This window comes from Bufo gargarizans, chromosome 5 (assembly GCF_014858855.1).
Source record: "Bufo gargarizans isolate SCDJY-AF-19 chromosome 5, ASM1485885v1, whole genome shotgun sequence".
Classification (NCBI taxonomy): domain Eukaryota; kingdom Metazoa; phylum Chordata; class Amphibia; order Anura; family Bufonidae; genus Bufo; species Bufo gargarizans.
This window is the reverse complement of record NC_058084.1, coordinates 406,785,898-406,801,142: the sequence shown is the minus strand read 5'-3', so window position 1 is coordinate 406,801,142 and position 15,245 is coordinate 406,785,898. Positions and strand designations below refer to the sequence as shown.

Here is a 15,245-nt window from a genome sequence, read left to right as displayed (position 1 = left end):
TGAGGACATGGGTTACTAGATGGCCGCTAGAACATCCGCAATACCCAGTCCCCATAGCTCTGTGTGCTTTTATTGTGCAAAAAAAAACCTATTTGATACATATGCAAATTAACCTGAGATGAGTCCTGTCCCTGACTCATCTCGCGTACAGGACACATCTCCGGTTAATGTGCTAGCGGCCATCTAGCAGCCCATATCCTCAGCTCTATATGCAAAATCCCGGTGACAGGTTCCCTTTAAATGGGGGTCTGTCAGGTTCTTCCAAGATGTCCATCCTAGCACTGCATAGAGCCTCCGATGCACAAGAACCCGGTACATTGGGTTCTGGAAATCGGAGAAACCCTACAACCAATCAAAGCCCTGCTGTTAATTTTCAAGCACAGGTTGGAGAATAAAGGCAGAGATTTGATTGGCTGAGGTGGTTATTGCCTCTTCCCGTCTACTGTATCTGCTCATAGCAAAATGAGGTCAATGTGAAAAAGTTCCTAATAAATGCCATGAGCAGCCTGTGAAGGCCTAGCCGGTCACCAGATGAACCTATTCTCCACAATCGATTGAAGACCTACACACAGACTTCCAAGCTGTATTGCCGAAAAGTTAGAGGACCTGTCACCGCTCCGGACATGAGTTCTTTTAGTAAATTTTTGCGTTCACCATGTAATAATTTCTTATGACTGTCCTGTTATTTCTACTGTTCTTCTGTGATTTGTACTAGAAAGAGATGCCAGCAGTTTGCCATGAAATTCCATCTGGGCGTTACCAGCTGGGTGTGTGCCCCTGCACAGTCGCAGGCAGCTATGATTGGGTAGCACCAGACACCGTCAACTAGTAACACCCAGTTGGTCCTTTTGCAGACTTTTCATTCTTTAACTTCCGATAGGAGTAATAGAGGAATGACACAACAGAGCCATGAGAACTTATAGTCCGGAGTTGTTATAACATGAGGAACTCAAGTAGTTCCTAAAGCACACATGTCAGGAGAGGTGACGGCTCCTCTTTCAGTGGTCTTGCCCCTCGCTCACCACAAAGCCCTGGTGCATGTCGTGCTATGTTTCAGATTAATTGTGGCCGTCTCATTGTCTACATTTGCTTGGCTTTTCTAACCCTTTATGTTGCTGGCTTTATTTTTTTTGTGTTGCTAAGTTTATACATATATTTTCTCACCTGCCATGTCTTAGGGCACTTGGAGTACCAATAATACAGTGAGCCCACCTTCCTGGTCAGCTGATGGCTCAGAGGGTTGGGACATTTTTAAATCCAGACAGCTTCCCGGCAATCCATTTTGGAGCATCAAAGTGGTAAATAAGTTGCATTTCTACTTCTTATCGTGTTTTCTGTAGAACTAGAAGCTGGAGGAAGAGACTGCGCTAGATGTGTCCACTTCAGGATATTACGCCTTCATTGTGTGCAGTCTTTGCCAGCTTCGTCCCTGTTACCTATATTTCTTAAGATTTCTTCTAATGCGACCCCGTCAGGTGATTTCTGCCACTCTATCTTAGATTAGGATATGAAAGAGGGAGAAAAGCTGAGCTCTGTGCCATGTAGGTGGGGGAAGAGCTGAATAAACCCTGATAGGACTCCTAATCCTAGGAGAGCCACTGAGAGTCCCGCTGACCCTGCTCACAAGGGATGATTGGCAGCTCTCCCTATATTGGTGTGTGGACTGAAGACTGTCAGTCATCCTATGTGGGTGGCTCATCTGGACTCTGTACTTTTCCTAGGAGTCCTGTCATGTCATGCACGCGACCATGATCGGCCTGGGAAAAACGGTCCATGTGTCGGCTGCATCTCCTGGGCCGACCGTGGCTCCCCTGACGTGAAGTGACTGTATTATTGTCATTTATGATCCAGTTGGTTCAGTTTGTATCTGATCACGGGGCTATTGCATTGTACTCACATCATCATATGATTACTATGATACGGTCAGTTCAGGTTAGAGGAGCCGAGGTTGACCTGGGAGAGGTAGCAGACACACAGCCCTTGTTTTTGGGGCCGATCACTGTCGTGTGCATGAGCCCTTACACAGGAGTTATATATCACAAAGCTGAGCTTCTCTCCCATCATGCCATCCTCTCAGGGCAGCAGAAATCGCCCGACACATTCACTGTAAAGGCTTTTCTGATGCGGCTGCTGCAGCTTTTATGTCTTTGCTCCATTAAATGTAAGTATGTGTCCTCTCCCTGTTCACTAAGATTGTCTGCAACTTTTCTACAAGAGCTGATCAATCTTTGACAGATGTACAGACTTGACGCTATGTAAATGTACCATTAGCACAACATCATGTAAAGCTTTAGGCCAGTCTCACATGAGCATATTCAGTCTGGGAAACATGCTCCGCGTGACAGCAGTAAGTCCTGGGCTGAACACTGCTCCCGTGACACGAACTGACAGCATTATAATGATTTATAAACATGTGTGTTTCTGCCCGATCTCAGATCTACTGAACTGTACTCGCATAACTTAGTCAGTACTATTCAGCACAGCCACGTTCAGACAGGAATGCACAGCATTATAAATCATCATTATATTGAGGAGCAGAGTTCAGCCCGGGAAATACAGCTCTCACACGGAATGGCCTATTCTCCTCTTCTCATTGAAAACATAGCCATGATCCAGCCGAGCTTGCATATGTATGGGGAGGCTGGGAGCAACAGCAAAGGAGTATGGCCACCTTTAGGCAAGATGTGCATGCTCTGTCCAAAATTAACAGGACAGGCAATAAATATCCCTAAGGCCACAGTCCCAGAGAACAGCTAACAAAAACATAAAAGGGTAAGGAAAAAGTTTACGCCAGTTTCACACGAGCGAAAGAGCCTGCAGTCTGTGTGAGTGCATTGGAGACAGTGGCATCGGCAATGTGACGTTAAGTACCAACCAAACTATCTCTTTTAAATACTAGAAGAAAGCTTGGATGTTTTTAGAGAGTCAGGAAAACCTCTTTAACCACCTCACTGTTTTTCCAGAGCTCAGCTAGTGCTGTGGGTAACTGTTCTGCCGGAGCTTGGCTCGGGTAGAAGTGGATGGGGGGGGGGGGGGGGAATGCTTTAGCTGCTGATATCGCTTGATTGGTAGCAGCTAGGTCCAGGTCTCGTTTAAAAGCTGGCATTCCAGGCTTTCATAGAATACCAAAATGACAGCATTAGCCCAAGACAAGCAGGAGATATCACTGTTAGGAATCGAGTTGGGAGTAATTGTGGGTAAAACCTGTTTTTACTTTTACTTTCACTTTCAGCTGCATTCGCTGCATGCCGAATTTTATCACTGATATCTTCCCCTGTACTGAACATATTGCTGTAATTCTGGTATTGTCTGAAAACTTGGAATGCCAAACAATACGAAGCCACTATCTCTAGCTGCTACCAAACCAGAGATATGAGCAGCTAAAGCAGTTGCCCCCCTTTCCCTTCAGTCTGGAGACCTACAACTTATCCCACAAAATAAAAAAATAAAACATTTAAAAGTTATAGTTATGCGCCAACAAGATTTACTGCAGACACATTTTTGGGAGGGTTTTTCCAATTTTAATGTGACTGTTAGGTTAATGCACTGACCTTTTGAAGCTAGGCCTTTTCATTTACTTAGCTTCTTTTTTCATTTCTAAGTCTTTAACTGTGTAATATAAAAGTAAGGAGGATCATCTTTAGGGTCCATTCACATGTCCGTGGTGTATTGCGGATCCGGCATCCCCCCCCCCCCCAATAGAACTGCCTATCCTTGTCCGTAAGTTCGGGCCAGAAGTTCAGGGGCGCGCTCGGGAACTTCATGTGCTCTCCGCATCGATTCCTGCCCCATTGAGAATAAATGGGTCCGCACCCATTCCCGATATTGCAGAACATATGTGAACCCATTTGCGGATGTGTGAATGGACCCTTATAGATATATAGATGCCTATATGGCAGTTCTCGAGAATACTTAGCATCACTCCTTATTAAAGGGCACCTATCAGCTGCATCTGTTGAGGTATTTGAGAGAAATCATTACTTCAAACATAAAAATTTGGTTTAAGTGCACAGAGGGTGGGTCCTAGCCACTCAGTGCACCTTTAATCATCCACTCTGCTTTCCAAGACACCCCCTTCCCCCTCCATCTAATTCATTAAGGCTACTTTCACACTAGCGTTCGATCGGATCCGTTCTGAACGGATCCGCTCATATTAATGCAGACGGTGGCTCCGTTCAGAACGGATCCGTTTGCATTACCATGAACGAAAAAAAAAAAAAAAAAAATAATTTTTTTTTTTTTTTTTTTTTTTTTTTTTTTTTTTGTTCATGATAGTGCAAACGGATCCGTTTTGACTTTACATTGAAAGTCAATGGGGGACGGATCCGTTTGAAAATTGAGCCATACTGTGTCAACTTCAAACGGATCCGTCCCCATTGACTTACATTGTAAGGCTACTTTCACACTAGCGTTCGGGTTTCCGTTCGTGAGCTCCGTTTGAAGGAGCTCACGAGCGGACCCGAACGCAGCCGTCCAGCCCTGATGCAGTCTGAATGGAGGCGGATCCGCTCAGACTGCATCAGTCTGGCGGCGTTCAGCCTCCGCTCCGCTCGCCTCCGCACGGACAGGCGGACAGCTGAACGCTGCTTGCAGCGTTCGGGTGTCCGCCTGGCCGTTCGGAGGCGTGCGGATCCGTGCGGATCCGTCCAGACTTTCAATGTAAGTCAATGGGGACGGATCCGTTTGAAGATGCCACAATGTGGCTCAATCTTCAAGCGGATCCGTCCCCCATTGACTTTATATTGAAAGTCTGGACGGATCCGTCCCAGGCTATTTTCACACTTAGCTTTTTTTTGCTAATATAATGCAGACGGATCCGTTCTGAACGGAGCCTCCGTCTGCATTATTATGAGCGGATCCGTTCAGAACGGATCCGCCCGAACGCTAGTGTGAAAGTAGCCTTAGTCTGGACGGATCCGTTTGCCTCCGCACAGCCAGGCGGACACCCGAACGCTGCAAGCAGCGTTCAGGTGTCCGCCAGCGGAGCGGAGGACAAACGGTGCCAGACTGATGCATTCTGAGCGGATCCGTATCCACTCAGAATGCATTAGGGCTGGACGGATCCGTTCGGGGCCGCTTGTGAGAGCCTTCAAACGGAACCCGCCCGCGGAGCCCCGAACGCAAGTGTGAAAGTAGCCTAAGTCTGATTCAACCTTTTGCTTGACAGAGACGCTAAGGAGTGGCTAGGGCCAACCGATGCATGTGAGCCCCAATACACATGTTTAAAACACTGGTTTCTCCTAAATCCCTGAACAGATCAAGGTAGGAAAGGTATGGGTTTCTTCAGCTTGGTGATCCTTACCAGGCATATTGCCTGGTTTTATAGGGTTGATCCTGTTGACGAATGCTCTTTACAGGAGTGTGCCGATAATGCAGCAAGGCTAGAGTAACCAAATCTCCCTCCTTTGAGCTACAGTCCTGATCAAAAGTTTAAGACCACTTAATAAATGGCAAAAAATCTATTTAGCATGGCTGGCTCTTAACAAGGTTCCAAGTAGAGCTTCAACATGCAACAAGAAGAAATGGGAGTGAGACAAAACATTTTTTGAGCATTCAATATAATGAAAACAACAAATAAACTGAAATCAGCTGTTTTTCAGCTGATCAAAAGTTTAGGACCACACCGCCGAAAAAAAAAAAAAACTAACACCCCCCCCCCCCTCCCCCAAAAACAGAAATCCAACTTCCAAACATGAACTCGGTAATGAGTACCTCCGCAGTTATTGTTTATCACTTCCAAAATTTGTTTCGCCATGCTTGATGCAAGCGTTTCCATGAGGTGAGTGGGAACATTTCTCCAAGTGGTGAAGACTGCCGCACGAAGGCCATCTACTGTCTGGAACTGTTGTCCATTTTTGTAAACTTCCCTTGCCATCCATCCCCAAAGGTTCTCAATTGCATTTAGATCAGGGGAACACGCAGGATGGGCCAAAAGAGTGATGTTATTCTCCTGGAAGAAGTCCCTTGTCCTGCGGGCATTGTGTACTGTAGCGTTGTCCTGTTGAAAAACCCAGTCGTTACCACACAGACGAGGGCCCTCAGTCATGAGGAATGCTCTCTGCAACACATCTGGACATAGCCAGTGGCCTGAAGCTCCATTGTTCCACTAAAGGAAAAAGCACCCCAGACCATTATGGCGCCCCCTCCACTGTGGCGCGTAGAAAACATCTTAGGTGGGATCTGCTTGTCATGCCAGTAATGTTGGAAACCATCAGGACCATAAAGGTTACATTTTTTCTCATCAGAGAATAAAAATCTCTTCCACCTTTTGAATGTCCTATGTTTGGTGCTCTCTTGCAAAGTCCAAACGAGCAGTTCTGTGGCGTTCAAGGAGACGAGGTCTTTGAAGACGTTTTTTGTTTTTGAAGCCCTTCAGTCTCAGATGCCGTCTGATGGTTATGGGGCTGCAGTCAGCACCAGTAAGGGCCTTAATTTTGGTCGAGTATCGTCCAGTGTCTTGACGGACAGCCAATTGGATCCTCCGGCTCAGTGCTGATTAAATTTTTGGGGGTCTTCCACTTGACTTTTTTTGTTCCATAACCCTCAGGGATCATGTAAGAAATTCCAAATGACTGTCTTACTGCGTCCCACCTGAGCAGCGATGGCGCCCTGTGAGAGACCCTGCTTATGCAGTTCAACAACCCGACCACCTTTTTTGCCTTTGCCATCACAACGTGTTACTACCTGACAGAAAATGACAATGAATCCACATCTTTGCACAGATTTGTCCTTTTAAAGGAATGTGGTCCTAAACTTTTGATAAGCTGAAAAACGGCCTGTTTCAGTTTAATCGTTATTTTCAAATAATTGAATGCTCAAAAAATGTTTTGTCTCACTCCCATTTCTTGTCAGATGTTGAAGCTCTACTTGGAACCTTGTTACTATGGAAAATATGATTATTTTTCTTTTGCCATTTTTCAAGTGGTCTAAACTTTTGATCAGGACTGTATAAATCTGATAGCAGAATGCAGGCTGTCCTTTATGGCAGTAATCTATCATTGGCACTGCTAGATGCAAAGTATTATTAATATTTAACCAAATGACCTATTGCTTAAAGAGGACTTTTCACTAAAATAAAACATCTAAACTAACTATACAGACATGTAGAGCGGCGCCCAGGGATCTCATTCTCCCATGCTGTAGCGCTGGCCAATCGCAGCGCTCAGCTCATAGCCTGAGAGAAAAAAAAGCCTCTCAGACTATGAGCTGAGCGCTGCGATTGGCCAGCGCTACAGCATGGGAGAACGAGACGACGGCAGGTTCCCCTGGGTGGAGCCTAACTGTAAAGATACCGGAGGCTATACCGGGAGAACGGAGCAGCGCCCAGGGATAACAGTAAGTGCAGGGAGATCCCTGGGTGCCGCTCTCCATGTCTGTATAGTTAGTTTTGATGTTTTATTCTAGTGAAAGGTCCTCTTTAAATCACGTTTTTAGGTTAAACATCAATTTTCTTTTTATTTTATTTTTAGAATTTTTCCATGTCACTATAGCTAAAAAAATAATTATACAATCATGCAATTTTCACACTGACCACTATGTCTAATAATAGGTCATGATTTCCTGTTCTGTACAAATAACCTTTCCGTGGCTATTATCATTGTCACCACAGGCAGAATTACCATGACAAGTAACACCTCCTATATAGATAACACATTATCCACCGTTCACAGTAGGTGATATCACAGCTTATCGTCCTGACCTCTGCACAGGTCACAGAGCATGCCTAGAAATCTCTCCCAAAGAAGTCTATGAATTCCCCTCCTGTCCATTGTGTCTAGTCTTGAAGGGGCTGTGTGGTTTCCCATATTGATGAGCTGTCGTGAGGATACGTCAATATGGGAAACCAGACCACCCGTTTAACATATTTTAGGCCTGGTGGCCATTGTGAAAATTGCAGAATTACATAATTTTTTTTTTTTTTTTTTAATAGTGACATGGTGAAAAAATAATCGCCAAAAAATCTAAAAAAAACAAACAAAACCCTTTGATTTTCTGATCGCACATTTCCTTCAAAATCTAGAGCAAGATCATTGCAGATGTCAAACTGGCAGGGAGTGCTGGGGGATTTGAGCTCTGATATCTGTAGACTTATGATTGTAGTTGAGGACAGTTTCAGGCGGTGACTTGTACTAGATGCAGTGTATTTTCAGAGTTACTCAGCCTTTTTATATAGGTTATTATACATGTATTTCTAGTTAGTGGGATGAAAAATTGTAGCAGGTAGGTGTTACTGGATGATGGGTGTGATTAGTCACTGGTTTGTGCCCTATTTCTGAATTACCGTTAAGGAAATGTAGTTCTTCGTTTTGTACACGTCAAAGTTATGTTTACTTCATTTTGGGGTCATCTTTACCTTTTTGCCCTTATTGAACCTTAATGAAGCTTCCGAGTTTCCTGCATCCTCCCGGCTGTGGAGCTTATATACAGTATATCCTGGTATTCTGATGTTATGCACTAAGTTATTGTGGCCTAAAATATGACTTATTTTTCTCCTTCTACCCCATTGTCTCCCCAATAGGCTGCCATATTAAGGAAGAGAACTGCATTTTCTTCAGTTTTTATACCTTGATAAAACTTTAGATAAAGTTTCTTTTGTTATTCACAGGGTCGTGGATCTGGATTTCCTAGGAGGAGACCGAGGGGTTCTGGTCTGTCTGGTCGTGGGGGAAGAGGCCGTTCAAAATTAAAAACTCCCATAGGCAACTTCATATTTCCAGGGGTACTGTATACGCCATTATTTTATTGTTTATATCCATACGCCAGCTTGCTGAGAGTTGTAGTGCTACTGGTTGGTGTGTATGGATTTTCTGTTTGCGTGTTTAATGCTGCGTTTTACACTGTCCTTCAGATGTATATGTCAAGAGGATCGGCCGACATAGATCTCAGAAGGATGCTGTGATATAGGCATTTAGGGGCACATTTAAGACTGGCGTTTTAGACGCTGGTCTTAGTAAAGGTCCATAGCTGCTGTTAGATCCGCCGAAGTTATGAAGAGGCGCGGGGCTGTACATAACTTCAGCGCAACCAGCACAAGTTCTATATGTGAGACCGCTTTCTTGCTGTCTTGCATTAAAACCATTTTCTACAACAGGCGCAGAAAATTAGGAATGAGACGGGGCCAACTGGCTTGTCTCCTTCCCTGCCCACAATTTTAGAAACTGGCGTGAGCGGGGCAAAATCGCAGATAGTGCCTGAAATATGCCTTATTTAGGTGAGTTTTAGCTTAGTGAATGTTCCCCTTGGGGTACTTTACACTAGTGGCAGGACGGATCTGACAGGCTGTTCACCCTATCGGATCAGCCCTGCTGCTATTTCGCCGGACTGCCGCTCCATCCCCATTGACTATAATGGGGACGGGGGCGGAGCTCCGGTGCAGCACGGCGAGAGGCCGCTGGACTAAAGTTTGACATGCAGTACTTTTATTCCAGCGACCTCTTGACGTGTACTGCCGTGCTGCGCCGGAGCTCCGCCCCTATCCCCATTATAGTCAATGGGGATGGTGCGGCAGTCCGGCGGCATGGCGAAATAGCGGCAGGACGGATCCCAGTGGGTGAACAGCCTGACGGATCCGTCCTGCCGCTAGTGTGAAAGTACCCCAAGGGGAACATTCACTAAGCTGAAACTCACCTAAATAAGTGTGAAAGTACCCTTAGTGTGATACGTTGCCCACAGGTTCCATGTAAAAGAAATATATGGGTTATTTGTTAGTGCATGCCTCTGTATGGAAGAAGCATTCTGCTTCACTTTTCTATACAGCAACAAACCAAATGTATACCGTCATGTACTGGTCCAGCACGCTGTATACGTTTTGAGGTTAGTGCTGGATGCTTTCCCGGTGCACACGTCACATGTGCCCAGCAAACACTGTGAAAGCAGCCGTAGTGAGTGCAATGTGGTATTTGAGATGGTCCCATTAGTCTTCAGTGGAGAGTTCATTAAGAAACTAGTTGTTGTTTCTTGAGATGCCATGAAAGTGTTAAGCCTGTATTCTCGTCTGTTAGTGGGGGCTTCATCCAACACAAGTGGTGTGCCATGGATTGGATTTTCCTGTGAGATCTCTAAGTGTTCTGTATTGTTTCTTTAGATAACCACGGTGGATCTTTCATCATACAAGGAGGAGGAAGAAACCTCAATGCACAACACAGTAGTTTTATTTTCCACAACCGACAAGTTCACCTTACATCAGGTGAGTCAGTTTGCTTGTACCCATTTTGTTTGCTCATTAACCTCTTCCTGTAACTAGTACATCTCAGGCCGCTGGCGCATTCTGTTCCACAATAGTATGTCATGGCACGGGACAAGCTCTGCATGTACTGCTTGAAGGACCAGCCGTATTACCCAGCAGGCACATGGCTGTCACTTCTGGCATCTGAGATTCCAGTGGCAGCAGTTTTAAGCCCTCAGATGTTGTGATCAATAGTGACCTCAGCATATGATCAGTTAGACAGAGTGGGAGCTCCCTCTGTTCTCCAATCAGCACCCCACAAACACAAGTGCAGGGTTTGGGATGGCAGCCAGGGGTCTCAAGTAAATCAGAAGGATCGGTTCCATTGAAGTGAATGGGACAGCTGAGCTGTAATTACACCTGCACCGAGCAGGTAAGCAATGAAGAGAAGGCAGTGTTAGTACAAGCCCTGCTTTCTCTTCGTAACAGTAGATCGGCCAGGTGTTGGACCCCCGCTGATCTGATATTGATGACCCATCTTGAGGATTGGTCATCAATATAAAAAAAGCAAAAAACCCCTTTAAAATGTCATTGCTACCAGGCAGTGAACACCATAAAAACAACTTGCCAGACATAACATAAGCCCTTATACGGCAATGTTAATGGAAAATAGAAAAATTATGGCTTTTGAAATCAGTAAGCCTTATATGCCAGACTGCATCCTTAAGGGGTTTAGAGGGTTTCCAGCATTGATGACCTATCCTCAGCATAGGCAATCAACATCAAATCTGCGTGAGCGTGACACGCACCCGTACACGTTATCAGCTGTTCTGCTCTGGAACTACAGCTCCAGCCATTGTGGATGGAGTTGGTAACTGCAGCTCTGCCCCCATCACTGCAATGGAAGCAGCTCTGTCTACTGCACACAACGGATGGAGCTGTAGCTTTGGGGGTGCCTTCCGGAGCTCCTGCAGAACAGCTGTGTACGCTGTGTATTTGGATTTCTTTGTCCTAGTCTTTTGTTGGATTCTTCCGTTCACTGCAGTGGGACTATGCACTTTACAAGTCAGATGCTTGAAGTTTAACCTTCCCTATAAAGGGGTTATCTGCTGTATAGAACAAGCTGTTTACTTGCTTATATGAAGATAATTGATGGGGGACTCCCACCTTTATTCAGTAAAGCTGATAGACATTCCTCTTGTAGTCGAATAACAATATATGATTTACTCCTAGGATATGTGCGTGGTGTGCGGTAGTTTTGGAAAAGGTGCTGAAGGAAGACTACTTGCTTGTTCTCAGTGCGGGCAATGTTACCATCCATACTGTGTCAGTATTAAGGTGAGTACCTGCAAGTTTCATCTAGTACAACTCTCCCACTGATCAGCTGTGTGAAGGGGCCATGCTGCTTAGAAGAGTACTGTGGCCTTTCCATAGTATACCAGGCACACAGCTGTATATTGCATAGCAGCTGTTCTTTAGGATTGCTGCTCCGTCCCATTCACTTGAATCGAACTGAGCAGCAGAAAGGCCGTGTGATCGATGGACGTGATGTGACTGGCCCAGAATGAGGCCGCAGTGCTCACCAGATCCTCATGGTCCCTTCCAACAGTTAGTCATCGGGGTTGCTGTAAGTTGAACCCCCACTGATCATCTATTGTTGACCTACCCTGCGGTAAGTTACTGATATGTAACTCCCAGAACCCTTCGTTCTAAGAATGAGACCTGGTGAAGGGGCTGTTTTCTTTTAATATTTATTTTGTAATTTAATCTCTAGATTACTAAAGTCATCCTTCGCAAAGGCTGGAGATGCTTGGAGTGCACAGTGTGTGAGGCTTGTGGTAAGGCCACAGATCCCGGGCGGCTGCTACTCTGTGATGACTGTGACATAAGCTACCATACATACTGCCTGGATCCACCATTACAAACTGTCCCCAAGGGAGGCTGGAAGTGTAAATGGTCAGTTTGAATGTCAAGTGTTTTGCTTTAACTTGAGATTGTGAAAATGAAGACATTTTGTATTCTATCTATAATCTGTGTGGAGGGAAGCAGGGAATTGGGTGAATGGCTGCAGTGCCCTTTACAAGCATGGTGGCTGGAGATGATTCCCGACGCAGGGCTAACTTGGCCCAAAGGCTCCTTGTTTCTTGCGATTAGTGACAGTCCCAGAGGCTGGCCCCTCACCGATAATAAAGTAATGGCTTATTATAGCAATTTGCCACCATTGTATAGGATAGTATTTCAATACCTCTGTCACTTATAATTTGCATCTATAAGTAACACAAAGGTACTGTTGTGCACCAAGTGCCCAGGTGGGCATTTTTAGCGCCCAATACTATCTCTGTACTTCTTCCCTGTTGCCAGCGTCGTCATCAATCCACTGCATTCAAATCTCATGTACACGCAAACTACCACTCCGGTGCTGGTGGGTACACTGTGCACATGCAGTACATACTGTGAAACCAATGCACAGACTAAGTGGTAGTCAGAGCCTGAGCGGGATTTGGGTGCAGGGGATCAGCGACCTCTCCGACAGAGCAGAAGTACTTGGAAGAGCAAGGGAGGAGGACCTGGCATTGACTTCTGAGATGGAAGAATGCAAACTCCCACCTGGACGCTTGGTGCTTCGTTTTCATCCATCCAAGTGCTCTTTATGGGGAACAGTAGCAGTGATTCGAGAACAATAGGTATGGTTTTACTGATGTTGTAGTGCACAAAGGTAAATTGCGTTATATATGCACAATATAGGTGACAGACCCCTTTTAAAGGGTCTGTCCCGTTACAAACACATATTGCTAATCTACAAGCTAATGGATAAGTGTCTGAAAGACATTGGCCTGACCATCGGGCCCCCCGCCGATCACAAGAATGGGGGGCCCTTGGCTCCCCCGTTTTAATGGAGCAGCGGTTACACAGACATGCTACTACTCTATTTGACTCTATGGGACTGCCAGAGAATGCGGAGCGCTTGTCACCAGACATGTCCACCAGTCCCATAGAGTTGACTGGAATGGCCATGCAAATGCATCACTGCCGCTCCATGAGAGGGCCCAGGGGTCAGACACGCACCAATCAGACACTTATTCCAATATTTGTAATGAGACTGCCCCTTTAAATGACACAGTTTCCTCTCTTCAGGTGTGTATCGTGTACCAACTGCAAAGCAGTCACTCCGGGATTGCGATGTGAGTGGCAGAATAACTACACCCAGTGTGCGCCCTGTGCAAGCCTGTCTACCTGCCCTGTATGTGCTCAGAACTACATAGAGGATGAGCTGATCATTCAGTGTCGGCAGTGTGATAGGTAAGTGGCTGTTTATACCCAGCGGTGCTTTTATTTTTTACTTTGGTGCATTTCATTATTAATTGCCAATGATTATACTTTTTTAGGTGGACGCATGGTACTTGTCAGAACCTACACACAGAAGCAGAAGTTGAGAATGCAGCAGACGGTGGATTTGATTGTGCCATGTGTAAGCCATTTGTAATACCAGCTCAAGGTATGATGGACATTTGCTGGCTGCATTGTTCAAGTGAATTGAATGTATAGTATTATACAATTATTATGGATGTCACAGGGGTAGCATCTTTGGCTTGTACAGGTCACAGTAAAGTTCACTTGCAATTCAGGAGCCTGAATCATGGAAGCTTAAATTTTAGGTGTTACTTATTGTAAATGGGTCGTGCCGCGGTGGCCCTGCCCTTCCGCTAAGTACTGCCTACTTTTTCTAAAATGCAATGAAAACAGCAAGAAACATGAGAAGTTTTATTGGGCAGAAATGTGCAACTTTTGCGACCCTTCTAGTTCCAGAACAGTCTCTTGTATTCAAGACTTTTTGAACGTGTTTGACTTGAGAATGCTTTATTATGTCCAGTAAAAAAAGCTGTCAGATCTTATAAGGGTTAACTAAATGTGTTTGGATCAGTTATGATAACATTTCCAATGTGTTTCTGCTGTTTTCCTTCACATTTGGCTCATTGAAAAAGTCATGTGTGAACGTACCATTAAGCTTCCAGTTCAGTCGGTAAGAGTCACATTGTTCATGGATGAGAGACTAATGGTTTGACATTAGTGCAGGCACAGACAGACAGCAGTGGTCTGGGGGGGGGGCCTTAATGCAGCTGTCTTACTTATTAAAAGATTTTTTCCTAGTCAGCTATTGTGATAAAATAATAAAAGAATATACCATATTTTTCGCTTTATAGGACGCACTTCTTTAGCAAGAAAAAGTCTTGCTAAAAACTGCCTGTGTCTTATAAACAGCAGTCGGGGAGATCCGGCATGGCCAGACCCCCTCACTGCTTCCTTAATGATCCGGCAGAGCACAAATAGAGCACTTTGCCCGATCAGTGAGAGAGCTGTGCATATGCACTCACCTCTCTCTTCTTACCTGACACCGATCTGTATGATGAGCAGCAGGAGGGTCCTATGCTGTACTGAATAGAAATGGAAACTCCAAATACAGCTTAAGGACCTCTGATGTCCTCAATGGGAGGAGCCAGAGCAGGAAAACTATACAACCAGCATTAGTGTAGGGAAATGTGAGTTATTAGGCTACTTTCACACTAGCGTTCGGCTGTCCTCTTGTGAGCTCCGTTTGAAGGGGCTCACAAGCGGACCCGAACGCTTCCGTCCAGCCCTAATGCATTCTGAGTGGACGCGGATCCGCTCAGAATGCATCAGTCTGGCGGCGTTCAGCCTCCGCTCCGCTCAGCAGGTGGACACCTAAACGCTGGGTGTCCGCCTGGCCGTGCGGAGGCGTGCGGATCCGTCCAGACTTACAATGTAAGTCAATGGGGACGAATCCGCTTGAAGATGACACCATATGGCTAAATCTTTAAACGGATCCGTCCACCATTGACTTTCAATGTAAAAGTCTGGACGGATCCGCTCAGGCTACTTTCACACTTAGAAAATTTTATACAATATAATGCAGATGGATCCGCTCTGAACGCTAGTGTGAAAGTAGCCTTAAAGATAACCGTGTAGCAGAGCTGTATGTATAGTACAGTTTTGTGTGTGTACCAGAAATGTGTATGTGTGTCACAGACAAGTACTTAAAAATAATCTAGCAGGACACAAG

The 15,245-nt window shown here is 45.3% G+C and overlaps 1 protein-coding gene across 8 annotated transcripts in view; it reads left to right on the top strand.

The window, feature by feature from the left end:
• KMT2C (lysine methyltransferase 2C) overlaps nt 1-15,245 on the top strand; it is a 200,245-nt gene that overhangs the window by 102,763 nt on the left and 82,237 nt on the right. For 5 of the 8 annotated variants that reach the window (XM_044292878.1, XM_044292875.1, XM_044292874.1 and 2 more), the window contains exons 14-20: nt 1,179-1,298; nt 8,606-8,719; nt 10,085-10,186; nt 11,399-11,503; nt 11,940-12,121; nt 13,301-13,465; nt 13,552-13,661. In XM_044292878.1, coding sequence (XP_044148813.1) covers nt 1,179-1,298; nt 8,606-8,719; nt 10,085-10,186; nt 11,399-11,503; nt 11,940-12,121; nt 13,301-13,465; nt 13,552-13,661 — 898 coding nt within the window. Of the gene's footprint in view, nt 1-1,178; nt 1,299-8,586; nt 8,720-10,084; nt 10,187-11,398; nt 11,504-11,939; nt 12,122-13,300; nt 13,466-13,551; nt 13,662-15,245 lie in introns of all 8 variants that reach the window. The other 3 variants (XM_044292880.1, XM_044292876.1, XM_044292879.1) reach the window with 2 other exon arrangements.